Here is a 19,358-nt window from a genome sequence, read left to right as displayed (position 1 = left end):
GCTCTGCTCAGGGTATTTCTCCCTGGCCTTTTGCCTTGCCCACTTTTCTGTCCTTCCTTCAATCTGGAATGGAAAAGGGTTTGTCGCTCGGCTCCCTTAAGGGACAAGTCTCAGCGCTCTCTGTGTTTTTTCCAGAAGCGCCTAGCCAGACTTCCACAGGTACGCACGTTCCTGCAGGGGGTTTGTCACATCGTCCCTCCTTACAAGCGGCCGTTAGAACCCTGGGATCTGAACAGGGTGCTGATGGTTCTTCAGAAACCACAATTCGAGCCAATGAGGGAAATTTCTCTCTCACGCCTTTCGCAGAAAGTGGTTTTTCTAGTAGCAGTCACTTCACTTCGGAGAGTGTCTGAGCTAGCAGCGCTGTCATGCAAAACCCCTTTCCTGGTGTTTCACCAGGACAAGGTGGTTCTGCGTCCGGTTCCGGAATTTCTCCCTAAGGTGGTATCCCCCTTTCATCTCAATCAGGATATCTCCTTACCTTCTTTTTGTCCTCATCCAGTTCACCAATGTGAAAAGGATTTGCACTTGTTAGATCTGGTGAGAGCACTCAGACTCTACATTTCTCGTACGGCGCCCCTGCGCCGCTCGGATGCACTCTTTGTCCTTGTCGCTGGCCAGCGTAAAGGGTCACAGGCTTCCAAATCAACCCTGGCTCGGTGGATCAAGGAGCCAATTATCGAAGCTTACCGTTCGGCTGGGCTTCCGGTTCCCTCAGGGCTGAAGGCCCATTCTACCAGAGCCGTGGGCGCGTCCTGGGCTTTGAGGCACCAGGCTACGGCTCAGCAGGTGTGTCAGGCGGCTACCTGGTCGAGCCTGCACACTTTCACGAAGCACTATCAGGTGCATACCTATGCTTCGGCGGATGCCAGCCTAGGTAGACGAGTCCTTCAGGCGGCGGTTGCCCACCTGTAGGAAGAGGCCGTTTTACGGCTCTCTTACGAGGTATTATTTTACCCACCCAGGGACTGCTTTTGGACGTCCCAATTGTCTGGGTCTCCCAATGGAGCGACAAAGAAGAAGGGAATTTTGTTTACTTACCGTAAATTCCTTTTCTTCTAGCTCTAATTGGGAGACCCAGCACCCGCCCCTGTTTTTTTGTGTACACATGTTGTTCATGTTGAATGGTTTCAGTTCTCCGATATTCCTTCGGATTGAAGTTACTTTAAACCAGTTTATAATTCTTTTTCCTCCTTCTTGCTTTTGCACCAAAACTGAGGAGCCCGTGGGAGCACGGGGGGTGTATAGGCAGAAGGGGAGGGGCTTAACACTTTTAAGTGTAATACTTTGTGCGGCCTCCGGAGGCATAGCCTATACACCCAATTGTCTGGGTCTCCCAATTAGAGCTAGAAGAAAAGGAATTTACGGTAAGTAAACAAAATTCCCTTCTTCCTCACTACACACAACATTGTTGGTTATAAATGACTTAGTGACCAAATGTAGAATTGTTGAAGGAAGGTTGAACTAGATGGAGCAGGGGCTTTTTTCAACCTAAGTAACTATGTAAGCTAGTGTATACAGGGACAGTTAGGCAGGGATTAGCAATATGCACCCAGCTCTGCTCATGGCTCTGGGTGCATATTGGACCTGATAGGTTCCCCTTAAAGAGAAGCTATCATCAGAAAATTATCTATTACTTCAGATTTTAGTGTTACATATTTCTAAAAAATTATTTAAACCTCTCACAATCTGTATTAGATAAAAATTAGATAAAAAAATAGAAATTTTGATACTGGCCACTGGAACTTTTTTAGACTCTTCCCATTGTTTTGAGAAACAACACATGGACAATAGCTATTATAGGGAGACACATCTAATGAGCGTGTGCAAAGGTGATTGTGAAGGAAGGGTGAGCTGTGACATCCGCTGTTGTGACTGGCGGATCCTGAGTTATCTGCTGTGTATTGGAATGTTACTTTTTATTGTATTTCTGCCTCTGATGATATGGACCCTGCTGAAAAGAAGTAAGGGTCTAATAAAGCCCTAGTGGCCAATGTGAAAATAGCAAAATTACTAATTGTATTTTTATTAATAAAGATGGTGATGTAAAAAATAATACATTGTAAAAAAAAAATTAAAAATACATATAACACAGAAACCTGATGTAAAGAATAAGCCATTTTCTGATGACACTCTCTTTAAATAATTGCAGAGGAGGTCAAGACAGTGAGAATATCTAAGTTTACGAGCAAGCTTTTCTGCATGAGCAAATACTCACCGCACACACTTCCGGTTCCGTACATCCACCGAGCTCTAACCCGCTCTTGCAGTCCGCACAAACACACACAAACACACACATACAAACAAACACGCACACACACATATTATGCTCACCTTACCTTCCATTCCCTTGACGGCCTCATGGTTCTTGTAGTTCGCCGGTACAGGATGTGTATCCGGTAACCATCGCGATGAGGGAGGAACTTCCGCTGTCAGCCACTACACAAAGGCAGCGCACTGGCCAATTGGAGGCAAGCGGCTCCTGGTTTTGACGTCAGCGCTCTGGCAGCGGAAGCTCTGGCATCTGTCGCGATTGTTACCCGATACACATCCTGTACCGACGAACTGCAAGAACCAGGAGGCCGGCAATGGAATGGAAGGTAAGGTGAGCATAATATGTGTGTGTTTGTGTGTGTGTGTGTTGGCACAATAGGGGACCAGGATGGGAGATTTAACAAGTTGTGGAACAAATTGTCTGAGCTTGCATTATTTCCTATGGGAAATCTTGCTTTGCTAGAAAAGTAACTTGGTTTACAAGCACACCCCCAGAACGGATTGTTCTCGTTAACCAAGGTTCCACTGTACGTGACTTCTGCTGGGATTTTCAAACAATAACTGATTTTGTTTTTCTTCCCCTCGTTCCCACTTCATAGGAGGAATTGTATTTTGGCAGATGAAATGGGTCTAGGAAAAACCATTCAGAGCATCACATTTCTTCATGAGATCCACCTTTCTGGGATCCGTGGCCCATTTTTGATCATTGCTCCTCTTTCAACCATCACCAACTGGGAGCGAGAGTTTCGTACGTGGACGGATCTGAATGTGGTGGTGTACCACGGCAGCATGATCAGCCGGCAGATGATCCAGCAGTATGAGATGTATTTTCGGGATTCTCAGGTAAATCATCTGTAAGATGACACAGATCAGGTAACTAGCGATTGTATGAATATGGTAATGAAGGCATCATTACATTGACAGGGCCGTGTTGTCCGAGGGGCGTACAAGTTTCATGCCATCATCACCACCTTTGAGATGATTTTGGGGGGCTGTCCTGAGCTCAATGCTATTGAGTGGAGGTGTGTTATAATTGACGAAGCGCACAGGCTGAAGAACAAGAACTGCAAATTGCTGGAAGGACTGAAACTGATGAATCTGGTATGTACAGCGCCTCATTGCAGGTATTTCTGTCATTTCACTCAAACCCCTTTTAAGGTGATCTCTGTGCTCCATCCATGTGTCACACTAGATATGGGGGAATGCCAGACGAACGGCGAAAATGGGGGGGGGACCTGTCTCTAGGGAAGGGGGAAGATGATGACCTCTGGTAAAACCTACCTCTGGCTCCCCTGACATCCCAAGATAGGTTCCTAACCTACAGTTAGGTCCAGAAATATTTGGACAGTGACACAATTTTCGCGAGTTGGGCTCTGCATGCCACCACATTGGATTTGAAATGAAACCTCTACAACAGAATTCAAGTGCAGATTGTAACGTTTAATTTGAAGGTTTGAACAAAAATATCTGATAGAAATTGTAGGAATTGTACACATTTCTTTACAAACACTCCACATTTTAGGAGGTCAAAAGTAATTGGACAAATAAACCAAACGCAAACAAAATATTTTTATTTTCAATATTTTGTTGCGAATCCTTTGGAGGCAATCACTGCCTTAAGTCTGGAACCCATGGACATCACCAAAAGCTGGGTTTCCTCCTTCTTAATGCTTTGCCAGGCCTTTACAGCCGCAGCCTTCAGGTCTTGCTTGTTTGTGGGTCTTTCCGTCTTAAGTCTGGATTTGAGCAAGTGAAATGCATGCTCAATTGGGTTAAGATCTGGTGATCGACTTGGCCATTGCAGAATGTTCCACTTTTTTGCACTCATGAACTCCTGGGTAGCTTTGGCTGTATGCTTGGGGTCATTGTCCATCTGTACTATGAAGCGCCGTCCGATCAACTTTGCGGCATTTGGCTGAATCTGGGCTGAAAGTATATCCCGGTACACTTCAGAATTCATCCGGCTACTCTTGTCTGCTGTTATGTCATCAATAAACACAAGTGACCCAGTGCCATTGAAAGCCACGCATGCCCATGCCATCACGTTGCCTCCACCATGTTTTACAGAGGATGTGGTGTGCCTTGGATCATGTGTTGTTCCCTTTCTTCTCCAAACTTTTTTCTTCCCATCATTCTGGTACAGGTTGATCTTTGTCTCATCTGTCCATAGAATACTTTGTGTTTTTCAGCAAATTTAACTCTGGCCTGTCTATTTTTGGAATTGATGAATGGTTTGCATCTAGATGTGAACCCTTTGTATTTACTTTCATAGAGTCTTCTCTTTACTGTTGACTTAGAGACAGATACACCTACTTCACTGAGAGTGTTCTGGACTTCAGTTGATGTTGTGAACGGGTTCTTCTTCCCCAAAGAAAGTATGCGGCGATCACCCACCACTGTTGTCATCCGTGGACGCCCAGGCCTTTTTGAGTTCCCAAGCTCACCAGTCAATTCCTTTTTTCTCAGAATGTACCCGACTGTTGATTTTGCTACTCCAAGCATGTCTGCTATCTCTCTGATGGATTTTTTCTTTTTTGTCAGCCTCAGGATGTTCTGCTTCACCTCAATTGAGAGTTCCTTAGACCGCATGTTGTCTGGTCACAGCAACAGCTTCCAAATGCAAAACCACACACCTGTAATCAACCCCAGACCTTTTAACTACTTCATTGATTACAGGTTAACGAGGGAGACGCCTTCAGAGTTAATTGCAGCCCTTAGAGTCCCTTGTCCAATTACTTTTGGTCCCTTGAAAAAGAGGAGGCTATGCATTACAGAGCTATGATTCCTAAACCCTTTCTCCGATTTGGATGTGAAAACTCTCATATTGCAGCTGGGAGTGTGCACTTTCAGCCCATATTATATATATATATATAATTGTATTTCTGAACATGTTTTTGTAAACAGCTAAAATAACAAAACTTGTGTCACTGTCCAAATATTTCTGGACCTAACTGTATACTCAAATCAGGATACCTAGGCTCTGGCTGAGCCTGAAATAGGCCCTAGGTAGAGTGACTGGATGGGATGAGCACTAGTCAACCCCACTAAGACCTAAAGAACACACAGGGAAAACAGACAGGGGAATGCAAACGAACAAATTATGTGCAAGATTACTGTGGGAGAATGACCCCAACATGCAACAACGCGTTACAACAGGAGATGTGAAGCCGACTGCTTTGCAATCTGGACAGCATAGGAGTAAACTATCACCGGTAACAAACCAAAGGGAAATGCAGATATATATATATATATATATATATATATATATATATATATATATATATATATATATATATATATATATATATATATATATAATATATATATATATATATATATATATACATATATATACACAATATATACACACACAGTACAGACCAAAGGTTTGAACACACCTTCTCATTCAAGGAGCTTTCTTTATTTCTCTGACGCCTCATTGGGGGACACAGGACCATGGGTGTTATGCTGCCTATCCATAGGAGGACACTAAGTAGATGCAAAAAGCATTAGCTCCTCCTCTGCAGTATACACCCCCTGGCCGGGCCAGGCAACCTCAGTTTTAGCTTAGTGTCTGTAGGAGGCACATCCTTTCAAGGTTTTGTTATTTTTTGAGGGCGACGGTTTCCCTTAGGGACCGATCTCCCAATACCATCAACGGGCAGGAACGCGGAGTGTTGCCTCCACGTACCCCCTCATGCGACGCTGGATCCTGGGGATCCTAGGGCTCCCAGCCCACCGGAATGGGCACAGTTTCTGTCCCAGTCCATGGAAAAACTGTCACAGAACCTGGTGCTGGCTATGCAATGTCGTCCTCCATACCCTTCTGGGCCCCTGGACGGAACGCAGCCTGAGGATACCCCTATGGAGGATTCCTCTGAGGTAATCCGGGCCCATTCTTCACCGGTTACAGGGATCAGGAAAAGAGCACATGGCCGGGTGTCTCCAGCACTCTCTCATGGCCCCCATGGCTCTCCCTCGGGAGCACAGAGGGCAGGCTCTCCCACACGCTCCACGGCTTCTGAAGAGCTGGAGGAGGGAGAATGCTGTTTGTACCAGGATGATTCCTTGGTTTCACCCTCCCCAGATGATCAAACTGCAATAGACTCCCTTATAGAAGCAATCAACCAAACTCTGCATGTGGAGGATCCTCCATCCACTACCACTGACCAGGTGGTCTCCTTTAAGAGGGCAAGGAAACCCCAAAAGGTTTTCGCTGATCACCCAGAGTTTCAGGATATCCTTACAAAGCAAAGGGAGAAGCCTGATAGGCGCTTCGGTAACCGAAAACCTATGGAGTCCCGGTACCCTTTTGCCTCACCTGCCCCTAAGGGCTGGGCCGATCCTCCCTCGGTTGACCCCCCGGTCTCCCGCCTTGCCACAAAAACGCTCCTGTCTTTACCCGATGGTTCCTCCATCAAGGACCCGACAGACAGACAGGTGGAGCACCTCGCCTGCTCTGCCTTTGAGGCTGCAGGTTCCTTCCTCTCGCCCTCCTTTGCCTCTGTGTGGGTCGCAAAGGCGATCTCGGTCTGGGCGGAATCCTTTAACACTTCGCTTGAGGAATCCCAGTTCCCTCATACCGTCACAGAGATAACAGCTCAAATTGCCGCTGCGGCGGAGTACCTCATGCAGGCCTCCATTGATGCTGTTACCTGCGCAGCTTTTGCCACCTCAAATACCATAGCCATCCGTAGAGCTCTCTGGCTCCGACAATGGCTAGCGGACTCTGCTTCCAAGAAGTCTCTCACGGGCCTTCCCTTTTTTCCAGACCGATTGTTTGGCGAACGTCTGGACAAGCTCATTTCTGACAACACGGGAGGAAAAAGTACCTCCCTTCCCCAGCTGAAGCCCAGGACAACCTTCACCAGACGTCCACAGTCCTCGTTCCGCTCCTTTCGGAACTCATTTGGTTGGTCGACATCCCGCTCTGCCCCCACCACTAGCCGCGGACTACGCAGGGACCGACCTTCTCAGCTCTCCCCGAAACCCACTTCGTCATGGCAGCCTAGACCGAACAGTCAAACTGGACTAGGGAGACTCATCCACGACGTTTTCCCCCCTCATGACTCCTTTGGCGCCCCAGAAGACACACTCATTGTAGGAGGTCGACTGCGGCTCTTTCAACACAGCTGGGCTGCCGCCTCAGACGACAAATGGGTGCGAGACCTTGTGTCTTCCGGTTACCACATAGAATTTCGGACCAGACCGCCGAGTCGGTTCCTTCTCTCAAACCCCCCAAAGACTCGAAAACGACGCAAGGCCTTTTTCTCAGCAATCCACTCGCTCCAAACAGCAGGAGTGATAATACCCGTCCTGGACGACGAGAAGTTCAGGGGTTTTTATTCCAACCTCTTTGTGGTCCCCAAAAAGGATGGGTCAGTTCAACCCATCCTGGACCTCAAACACCTGAACAAACATGTGCATGTACGGAGATTCAGAATGGAGTCCCTAAGGTCCATTATTGCATCCATGGTCGAAGGGGAATTCCTCGCCTCCATAGATATCAAGGACACGTACCTGCACATACCCATCGCTCTAGATCACCAAAAGTTCCTCCGCTTCGCAGTTCAGGACTCTCATTTTCAATTCGTAGCCCTACCTTTTGGCCTTACCACCGCACCAAGGGTCTTCACCAAAGTCATGGCGGCCGCCATGAGCGTCCTTCACGCCAGGGGAGTAGTCGTTCTCCCTTACTTGGACGACCTCCTCATCAAGGCCCCCTCCTTCCACGACTGCTCAACCAGCGTACAGATCACCGTGGACACCCTATCCTGCTTAGGGTGGCTACTGAATCTAGACAAATCATTCCCGGTCCTAGCACGATCCATCACCTTCCTGGGCATGTCCCTGGACACCCGTCGGGGCTTGATGGTGGCGGCTATGGAGGCAGTACCTTTTTGCTCAACTGCACCTAAGCCCACTACAGCTAGTCCTTCTAGCTGCCTGGGACAAGAGCCCCTTCTCCCTGGACAAACATCTTCACCTGACGCTTTCAGTCAGGTATGCACTCTGCTGGTCCTCATCCCTATCGAAGGGGAGATCTTTTCTCCCAGTGAACTGGCTGGTCCTGACCACGGACGCCAGCCTCCTAGGCTGGGGAGCAGTGTACCGGCACCACACTGCTCAAGGACGTTGGACGCGCCAGGAGTCTTCCCTACCCATAAACATCCTGGAAATCCGCGCGATCTTCCTCGCGCTCAGGGCGTTCTTCCCTCTGCTAGCGGGTCGTCAGATTCGAGTCCAATCGGACAATGCGACAGCTGTAGCCTATATCAATCAGCAGGGGGGCACCCGCAGCAAAGCGGCTTATCTCGAGGCCCACAAGATCCTCAGCTGGGCCGAATCGACGGGGTCAGTGATATCAGCGGTACACATACCGGGGGTAGAGAACTGGGCAGCAGACTTTCTAAGTCGCCAAGGCCTGGCCGCCGGAGAATGGTCTCTCCACCCAGAAGTGTTTCTACACATCTGCACTCGCTGGGGCACACCAGGCGTGGATCTAATGGCCTCAAGGTTGAACGCAAAGGTACCCGTGTTCATAGCCAGGTCACGCAGTCCATCGGCGCGGATGCTCTAGTCTGCTCCTGGCACCACTTCCGCCTGCCTTACATATTTCCACCTCTACCCCTGCTGTCGCGGGTAATCAGGAAGATCAAGGCAGAGGGAGTCCCGGTGATACTGATAGCACCGGACTGGCCCAGGCGCGCCTGGTACCCCGAATTGGTACAAATACTCGCAGACGTACCGTGGTGCCTTCCAGACATCCCAGACTTGCTGACCCAATGGGCCCATTTCCCATCCGAACTCCAGAGCCCTGAAGCTGACGGCATGGCCATTGAGACCTGGGTATTAACAAGCGCGGGATTCTCCCCCGCGGTTATCTCCACCATGATCAGCGCCTAAAAGCCTGCTTCATCCCGCATTTACTATCGTACGTGGAAAATCTTCTTTTCATGGTGCATGGAAACTAACGTCCAGCCTATGCCTCTGGCCATCCCCAAAATTCTCGACTTTCTGCAGTCTGGCTTGCAAGCGGGGTTGGCTCTCAGTTCCCTTAAAGGGCAGGTTTCAGCGCTCTCAATCTTCTATCAATGCCGCCTGGCTCAAAAACCGCAAGTCAAGACCTTCCTCCGGGGCGTTTCCCATCTAGTTCCCCCGTACAAACGGCCGCTGGACCCATGGGACCTCAATCTCGTTCTGGACGGTCTCCAGAGGTCTCCCTTTTGAACCTCTCAAGGAATCCTCCCTTTCTCTTCTGTCCTGGAAGGTAACATTCCTGGTGGCAATTACGTCCATCAGACATTGTTTCGGAGCTGGCAGCACTCTCTTGCCTCCAGCCTTTTCTGATCTTTCACCAGGACAAGGTGGTTCTGCGCCCCCTTCCAGATTTTCTTCCAAAGGTTCCTACCCTGTTTCATTTGAACGAGGACATTGTTCTGGCTTCCTTTTGTCCACACCCAGTTCATAGGGTGGAAAGGTCTCTGCATTCGTTAGACCTCGTCAGAGCTCTCAGATATTACATATCCAGGACAGCCGAACTCTTTGTTCGTCATTCCTGAGGGGCCTAAGAAGGGACAGGTAGCTTCAAAGGCAACTCTGGCTCGATGGATTCGCTCTGCGATCCAGGAAGTCTACCGTTTGCAACTCAAGCCCATTCATAGTGGGCTGCGGGCTCATTCCACGCAAGCAGTTGGCGCTTCGTGGGCCATTCGGCATCAGGCTTCAGTGGAACAGGTGTGTAAGGCTGCGACCTGGTCTAGCCTACATACTTTTTCAAAGCATTACAGAGTCCATACCCAGGTTTCAGCTGAGGCAAATCTGGGTAGGAAAATTCTGCAAGTGGCAGTAGAGCACCTCTCTCAGTAGGCGCTCCAGGCTGTCTGGGACTGGTTCCTAGTCCTTGGGTTGTGTTGTCTTCTTTTATTTTTTCCTACCCATGGACTGCTTTAGGACGTCCCATGATCCTGTGTCCCCCAATGAGGCATCAGAGAAAAACGGATTTTTGTGTACTCACCGTAAAATCGTTTTCTCTTAGCCATCATTAGGGACACAGCACCCACCCTGTTGCCTTGTTGGGCCTTGGTTCTCTCAGTACCTTATTTGGTTATGACTCTTTGTTCTCATGTACCTCTGTTGAGATAAGTTTTTACTATTTTTTTTCTCCTACTGCTTGTGTACTAAAACTGAGGTTGCCTGGCCCGGCCAGGGGGTGTATACTGCAGAGGAGGAGCTATGCTTTTTGCATCCACTTAGTGTCCTCCTATGGATAGGCAGCATAACACCCATGATCCTGTGTCCCCCAATGATGGCTAAGAGAAAACGATTTTACGGTGAGTACACGAAAATCCGTTTTTCATGACTCTGAAAATTGTAGATTCACATTGAAGGCATCAAAACTATGAATTAACACATGTGGAATGAAATACTTAAAGTGTGAAACATCTGAAAATATGTCTTTTATATTCTAGGTTCTTCAAAGTAGCCACTTTTTGCTTTGATTACTGCTTTGCACACTCTTGGCATTCTCTTGATGAGCTTCAAGAAGTAGTCACTGGAAATGGTTTTCCAACAGTCTTGAAGGAGTTCCCAGAGATGCTTAGCACTTGTTGGCTCTTTTGCCTTCACTCTGCGGTCCAGCTCACCTCAAACCATCTCGATTGGGTTCAGGTCTGGTGACTGTGGAGGCCAGGTAATCTGGCGTAGCACTCCATCACTCTCCTTCTTAGTCAAATAGCCTTTACACAGCCTGGAGGTGTGTTTGGGGTAATTGTGCTGTTGAAAAATAAATGATGGTCCAACTAAACGCAAACCGGATGGAGTAGCACGCCGCTGCAAGATGCTGTGGTAGCCATGCTGGTTCTGTATGCCTTCAATTTTGAATAAAGAACAAAAAGGACCTAGCGTCACCTTCACAGGTGCTCAGGAAAAAAAATTTTTGTAGAGTTAAAGTAGCCCTGGCACACCGTTTATTTCCCAATTGTAATAACGAAGAAAATGAAAATCTCTTCTGTATTTTTATTGAAGAAGATGATACAGATGCAGAAAGTCCGCCTATGACAACGTTTCGGCCTTCATTTCGGCCTTCATCTGGTCGGACAGACTGACTGGATAAGTGATGATTCCCAGAAGGGCGAAGAAAAATTACAGTACTGGTGGGGATGGTAAGTAATGAGAACACGTGAATCGTCTATTTGTGGATAGATTTGTAAAATCCTAGGATAATCGCGGAGTCCTGTCAATATTTCAGATTATACTTATAGACCTATTCTGTGATACAGAAGTAATACTTCGCTCTATGCGAGCGTCTGACCAATCTTAGTTCATATGCACAAGGCAGAAAGAGTGAATGATTGGAGTCCACAGGTGCCTGGGAACAGGAGCTCTATGCCTCAGAAATCCGGTTTATTTAGTTGCCAATGGGGCTTGGGGATACAGCGGTGAGGCAGGTAAGGAAATCAGTGTGTGTGAAGACCGCTTGCGTGCCCTGTGCGTCCGGTGAGGTGCCCTGTGCGTCCACCTCACCGGACGCACAGGGCACGCAAGCGGTCTTCACACACACTGATTTCCTTACCTGCCTCACCGCTGTATCCCCAAGCCCCATTGGCAACTAAATAAACCGGATTTCTGAGGCATAGAGCTCCTGTTCCCAGGCACCTGTGGACTCCAATCATTCACTCTTTCTGCCTTGTGCATATGAACTAAGATTGGTCAGACGCTCGCATAGAGCGAAGTATTACTTCTGTATCACAGAATAGGTCTATAAGTATAATCTGAAATATTGACGGGACTCCGCGATTATCCTAGGATTTTACAAATCTATCCACAAATAGACGATTCACGTGTTCTCATTACTTACCATCCCCACCAGTACTGTAATTTTTCTTCGCCCTTCTGGGAATCATCACTTATCCAGTCAGTCTGTCCGACAAGATGAAGGCCGAAATGAAGGCCGAAACGTTGTCATAGGCGGACTTTCTGCATCTGTATCATCTTCTTCAATAAAAATACAAAAGAGATTTTCATTTTCTTCGTTATTACAATTGGCAAATAAACGGTGTGCCAGGGCTACTTTAACTCTTCAATTTTGAATAAATCCCACCCCCACACCGTCACACTTCCTCCTCCTCCATGCTTCACGGTGGGAACCAGGCATGTAGAGTCCATCCGTTCACCTTTTCTACAAGGACACGGTGGTTGAATCCAAAGATCTCAACTTTGGACTCATCAGACCAAAGCACAGATTTCCACTGGTCTAATGTCCATTTCTTTGTCGCTCCATTGGGAGACCCAGACAATTGGGTGTATAGCTATGCCTCCGGAGGCCACACAAAGCATTACACTAAAAGTGTAAAGCCCCTCCCCTTCTGCCTATACACCCCCCGTGCATCACGGGCTCCTCAGTTTTTATGCTTTGTGCGAAGGAGGCTGACATCCACGCATAGCTCCACAGCTTGGTCAGCAGCAGCTGCTGACTAGGTCGGATGGAAGAAAAGAGGGCCCATAACAGGGCCCCCAGCATGCTCCCTTCTCACCCCACTGTGTCGGCGGTGCTGTTAAGGTTGAGGTACCCATTGCGGGTACACAGGCAGGAGCCACATGCTGTTTTCCTTCCCCATCCCTTACTGGGCTCTGGGTGAAGTGGGATCCTAATCGGTCTCCAGGCACAGGGACCGTGCTCCCTCCGCAGCCCCTGGGAATCTGCTGGATAGGAGCCGGGTATCGTCAGGGACAAGGCCCTGCTACTGTGAGGTACTCTGTGTCCCCGTGGGGACCGCGCATGGAGCGCTTGTGCCATACACATTACAGCACTGCTGGGTGTGTTAGTGCGCCGGGGACTACCGCGCATGGAGCGCTTGTGCCATACACATTACAGCACTGCTGGGTGTGTTAGTGCGCCGGGGACTACCGCGCGTGGAGCGCTTGTGCCATACACATTGCAGCACTGCTGGGTGTGTTAGTGCGCCGGGGACTACCGCGCGGCCGCGCTTATTGCCGGCCGCGCTTATAACTTTAGTCCCCGGCTTCTGCGGCCTAGTGTCGTATATTCCCGCCCACAGGCCTGCCAGTCAGGGGAAGCGCGGGACGCTGCACAGATCGTCAGCGCTGAGGGCTGGAGCATACATTAGTATCCTCCTCCCTCCTCACTCAGTACACTGGGGCACTAGATTCCCGCACTTTTCTTGGGCACGCCCACGGTCCCCTCCTCCCCACAGAACGCCGGCAGCCATTCCTGTCAGCGATTCAGACGCTGGAGAGGAGAGACAACACAGGGAGACCCAGGCAGGGAATCTGGTGATCACACAACCGCTCTGAGCGGTCGGTAAGCAGCACCTGTGGTGCTGGCCCCACTGAGTACCGAAGTGTATATATATATATATATATATTGGCTTATAGGCTATACATTTGCACTGTACGGTCGCTCTGTTGTTTTTTTGCTATATACCCTCCTGGATTGTTCTCAGAGGAGACAACAGCATGTCGTCCGCAAAAAGCAAGGGTGCCAAAGCACAGGCGTACTTTGCAGCCTGTACATCATGTGCGGCTATACTACCGGCAGGTTCCACTGACCCTCATTGTGTGCAATGCTCGGCCCCTGTGGCACTTACTCAGCCGGAGCCTCTGCTGCAGGTGGCCCAGGTGGAACCACCTGCTACCACTGTCCAGGTGACAGGGACGGAGTTTGCAGCTTTTGCTGACAAACTGTCTGAGAGTATGGATAAATGGTCTGCTAAAATACTAGAAGCCCTACAGTCCAGACCGGTGACTCAGGCCCCGGGCACTGTTCAATCTTTGACCCCTGGTCCCCCTCAATTGGAACAGCAAAGTGCCCCTGGGATGACCCATAGATCCCAGGGTGAGGTCTCTGACACGGACCGCAGTCCCAGACCGCCTAAGCGGGCGCGCTGGGAAATTCCCTCCACCTCATCACACTGTTCAGGGTCTCAGCAGGAGGACTCTCTGGAGGATGAAGCGGAGGTAACAGATCAGGATTCTGATCCTGAAGCCGCTCTCAACCTAGATACACCTGAAGGTGACGCCGTAGTGAATGACCTTATAGCAACCATCAATCAGGTGTTGGATATTTCTCCCCCAGCTCCTACAATTGAGGAGTCAGCTTCTCAGGAGAAATTCCGTTTCAGGTTTCCCAAGCGTACATTGAATACGTTTCTGGATCACTCTGACTTCAGGGAGGCAGTCCAGAAAAACCGAGACTGTCCAGACAAGCGTTTTTCCAAGCGCCTTAAGGATACACGTTATCCCTTCCCCCCTGATGTTGTCAAGGGCTGGACTCGGTGTCCTAAGGTGGATCCTCCAATCTCCAGACTGGCGGCTAGATCCATAGTTGCAGTGGAAGATGGGGCTTCACTCAAAGATGCCACTGACAGACAGATGGAACTATGGTTGAAATCCATCTATGAAGCTATCGGCGCGTCGTTTGCTCCAGCATTCGCAGCCGTATGGGCACTCCAAGCTATCTCAGCTTGTCAGGCGCAGATTAATGCAGTAACACGTACATCTGCCCCGCAAGTGGTGTCCTTAACCACTCAGGCGTCGGCGTTTGCGTCCTACGCCATTAATGCTATCCTGGACTCTGCGAGCCGTACGGCGGTAGCATCCGCCAATTCGGTGGTAGTCCGCAGGGCCATGTGGCTACGTGAATGGAAGGCAGATTCTGCTTCCAAAAAGTTCTTAACCGGTTTGCCATTGTCTGGCGACCGCTTGTTTGGTGAGCGATTGGATGAAATCATTAAACAATCCAAGGGAAAGGACTCATCCTTACCCCAGTCCAGACCAAACAGACCTCAACCACGGAAGGTACAATCGAGGTTTCGGTCGTTTCGGACCGCGGGCAGGTCTCAATTCTCCTCGTCCAAAAGGGCTCAGAAAGATTAGAGGAACTCCGATTCATGGCGGTCTAAGTCACGTCCTAAAAAGACCGCCGGAGGAACCGCTCCCAAAGTGGCCTCCTCATGACTTTCGGCCTCCTCAAACCGCATCCTCGGTCGGTGGCAGGCTCTCCCGCTTTTGCGACGCCTGGCTGCCACAGGTAAAAGACCGATGGGTGAGAGACATTCTATCTCACGGTTACAGGATAGAGTTCAGCTCTCGTCCTCCGACTCGTTTCTTCAGAACATCTCCGCCCCCCGAAAGAGCCGATGCTCTTCTGCAGGCGGTGGGCACTCTGAAGGCGGAGGAAGTGGTGATCCCTGTTCCTCTTCAGCAACGGGGTCACGGTTTTTACTCCAACCTGTTCGTGGTGCCAAAAAAGGACGGATCCTTCCGTCCTGTTCTGGACCTAAAACTGCTCAACAAGCATGTGAAAACCAGGCGGTTCCGGATGGAATCACTCCGCTCCGTCATTGCCTTAATGTCCCAAGGAGATTTCCTAGCATCAATCGACATCAAAGATGCTTATCTCCACGTACCGATTGCACCAGAGCATCAGCGCTTCCTGCGTTTCGCCATAGGGGACGAACACCTTCAGTTCGTGGCACTGCCTTTTGGCCTGGCGACAGCCCCACGGGTCTTCACCAAGGTTATGGCAACAGTGGTGGCAATCCTACACTCTCAGGGACACTCGGTGATCCCTTACTTAGACGATCTACTTGTCAAGGCACCCTCTCAAGGGGCATGCCAACACAGCCTGAACATTGCTCTGGAGACTCTCCAGAGTTTCGGGTGGATCATCAACTTTCCAAAGTCAAATCTGACACCGGCCCAATCACTGACATATCTTGGCATGGAGTTTCATACTCTCTCAGCGATAGTGAAGCTTCCGCTGAACAAACAGCGTTCACTACAGACAGGGGTGCAATCTCTCCTTCAAGGCCAGTCACACCCCCTGAGGCGCCTCATGCACTTCCTAGGGAAGATGGTAGCAGCAATGGAGGCAGTTCCTTTTGCGCAGTTTCACCTGCGCCCACTTCAATGGGACATTCTCCGCAAATGGGACAGGAAGTCGACGTCCCTCGACAGGAACGTCTCCCTTTCTCGGGCAGCCAAGGCTTCCCTTCAGTGGTGGCTTCTCCCCACTTCTCTGTCGAAGGGGAAATCCTTCCTGCCCCCATCCTGGGCGGTGGTCACGACGGACGCGAGCCTGTCAGGGTGGGGAGCGGTTTTTCTCCACCACAGGTCTCAGGGTACTTGGACTCAGACAGAGTCCTCCCTTCAGATCAATGTTCTGGAGATAAGGGCAGTGTATCTTGCCCTAAAGGCGTTCCAGCCGTGGCTGGAAGGCACACAGATCCGAATTCAGTCGGACAACTCCACAGCGGTGGCATACATCAACCACCAAGGCGGGACACGCAGTCGGCAAGCCTTCCAGGAAGTCCGGCGGATTCTGCTGTGGGTGGAAGCCACAGCCTCCACCATATCCGCAGTTCACATCCCGGGCGTAGAAAACTGGGAAGCAGACTTTCTCAGTCGCCAGGGCATGGACGCAGGGGAATGGTCCCTTCACCCGGATGTGTTTCAGGAGATCTGTTGCCGCTGGGGCATGCCGGACGTCGACCTATTGGCGTCCCGGCACAACAACAAGGTCCCGACATTCATGGCACGGTCTCAAGATCACAGAGCTCTGGCGGCAGACGCCTTAGTTCAGGATTGGTCGCAGTTTCAACTCCCTTATGTGTTTCCTCCTCTGGCACTGTTGCCCAGAGTGTTACGCAAGATCAGGGCCGACTGCCGCCGCGCCATCCTCGTCGCTCCAGACTGGCCGAGGAGGTCGTGGTACCCGGATCTGTGGCATCTCACGGTCGGCCAACCGTGGGCACTACCAGACCGACCAGACTTGCTGTCTCAAGGGCCGTTTTTCCATCTGAATTCTGCGGCCCTCAACCTGACTGTGTGGCCATTGAGTCCTGGATCCTAGCGTCTTCAGGGTTATCTCAAGAGGTCATTGCCACTATGAGACAGGCTAGGAAGTCAACGTCCGCCAAGATCTACCATAGGACGTGGAAGATATTCCTGTCGTGGTGCTCTGCTCAGGGTTTTTCTCCCTGGCCATTTACCTTGCCCACTTTTCTGTCCTTCCTTCAATCCGGATTGGAAAAGGGTTTGTCGCTCGGCTCCCTTAAGGGACAAGTCTCTGCGCTCTCTGTGTTTTTTCAGAAGCGCCTAGCCAGACTTCCACAGGTACGCACGTTCCTGTAGGGGGTTTGTCACATCGTCCCTCCTTACAAGCGTCCGTTAGAACCCTGGGATCTGAACAGGGTGCTGATGGCTCTTCAGAAACCACCGTTCAAGCCAATGAGGGATATTTCTCTCTCACGTCTTTCGCAGAAGGTGGTCTTCCTAGTAGCAGTCACTTCACTTCGGAGAGTGTCTGAGCTAGCAGCATTGTCGTGCAAAGCCCCTTTCTTGGTGTTTCACCAGGACAAGGTGGTTCTGCGTCCGGTTCCGGAATTTCTCCCTAAGGTGGTATCCCCCTTTCATCTCAATCAGGATATCTCCTTACCCTCTTTTTGTCCTCATCCAGTTCACCAATGTGAAAAGGATTTGTACTTGTTAGATCTGGTGAGAGCACTCAGATTCTACATTTCTCGTACGGCGCCCCTGCGCCGCTCGGATGCACTCTTTGTCCTTGTCGCTGGCCAGCGTAAAGGGTCACAAGCTTCCAAATCAACCCTGGCTCGGTGGATCAAGGAACCAATTCTCGAAGCTTATCGTTCCTCGGGGCTTCCGGTTCCCTCAGGGCTGAAGGCCCATTCTACCAGGGCCGTGGGAGCGTCCTGGGCCTTGCGGCACCAGGCTACGGCTCAGCAGGTGTGTCAGGCAGCTACCTGGTCGAGCCTGCACACTTTCACGAAACACTATCAGGTGCATACCTATGCTTCGGCAGATGCCAGCCTAGGTAGGCGAGTCCTTCAGGCGGCGGTTGCCCACCTGTAGGACGGAGCCGTTTACGGCTCTATTACGAGGTATTATTTTACCCACCCAGGGACTGCTTTTGGACGTCCCAATTGTCTGGGTCTCCCAATGGAGCGACAAAGAAGAAGGGAATTTTGTTTACTTACCGTAAATTCCTTTTCTTCTAGCTCCAATTGGGAGACCCAGCACCCGCCCCTGTTCCCTTCGGGCTGTTGTTCTTTGTGTACACATGTTGTTCATGTTGAATGGTTTCAGTTCTCCGATATTCCTTCGGATTGAATTTACTTTAAACCAATTTATAATTTTTTCCTCCTTCTTGCTTTTGCACCAAAACTGAGGAGCCCGTGATGCACGGGGGGTGTATAGGCAGAAGGGGAGGGGCTTTACACTTTTAGTGTAATGCTTTGTGTGGCCTCCGGAGGCATAGCTATACACCCAATTGTCTGGGTCTCCCAATTGGAGCTAGAAGAAAAGGAATTTACGGTAAGTAAACAAAATTCCCTTCTTCTTGTGTTCTTTAGCCCAAACAAGTCTCTTCTGCTTGTTGCCTGTCCTTAGCAGTGGTTTCCTAGCAGCTATTGTACCATGAAGGCCTGCTGCACAAAGTCTCCTCTTAACAGTTGTTCTAGAGATGAGAAGGTGTGTCCAAACTTTTGGTCTGTACTGTATATATACATACATAAGGAGCGGTGATAAGGATGTGTGAACTGCCAAGATATCTACAGGGTCCCAAAGGGAAAGCGTTAACCCTAACAGGAAAGATACATAAAAGTCCATTCACACCAAGGAATAAAGAATGGAATATCAAGGAGCAGTTTGTGCAGCAAAACGCAGTGACCTTCTGCAGCCGGACACCACAGGGTTGTCTGTCATCCGTGACACACCCGGGCACCACAGACCTGAGGCTCAGCCGAGAAGTCATAGCGCCATTACAAGTTCATTCATTGTGCCATGCCAAGCTCATTCATAGCGCCATTACAAGCTCATTCATAGTGCCATTACAAGCTCATTGATAGCGCCATTACAAGCTCATTGATAGCGCCATTACAAGCTCATTGATAGCGCCATTACAAGCTCATTGATAGCGCCATTACAAGCTCATTGATAGCGCCATTACAAGCTCATTGATAGCGCCATTACAAGCTCATTGATAGCGCCATTACAAGCTCATTGATAGCGCCATTACAAGCTCATTGATAGCGCCATTACAA

At 49.8% G+C, this 19,358-nt stretch overlaps 1 protein-coding gene across 4 annotated transcripts in view; it reads left to right on the top strand.

Moving 5' to 3' along the window:
- CHD9 (chromodomain helicase DNA binding protein 9) overlaps positions 1 to 19,358 on the top strand; it is a 365,799-nt gene that overhangs the window by 210,290 nt on the left and 136,151 nt on the right. For all 4 annotated transcript variants that reach the window (XM_075325725.1, XM_075325724.1, XM_075325727.1 and 1 more), the window contains 2 exons: positions 2,874 to 3,117; positions 3,199 to 3,375. In XM_075325725.1, coding sequence (XP_075181840.1) covers positions 2,874 to 3,117; positions 3,199 to 3,375 — 421 coding nt within the window. The remainder of the gene's footprint in view (positions 1 to 2,873; positions 3,118 to 3,198; positions 3,376 to 19,358) is intronic.

This window comes from Anomaloglossus baeobatrachus, chromosome 10, assembly GCF_048569485.1.
Source record: "Anomaloglossus baeobatrachus isolate aAnoBae1 chromosome 10, aAnoBae1.hap1, whole genome shotgun sequence".
Lineage (NCBI taxonomy): Eukaryota > Metazoa > Chordata > Amphibia > Anura > Aromobatidae > Anomaloglossus > Anomaloglossus baeobatrachus.
This window is presented reverse-complemented; position numbering and strand designations above follow the sequence as displayed.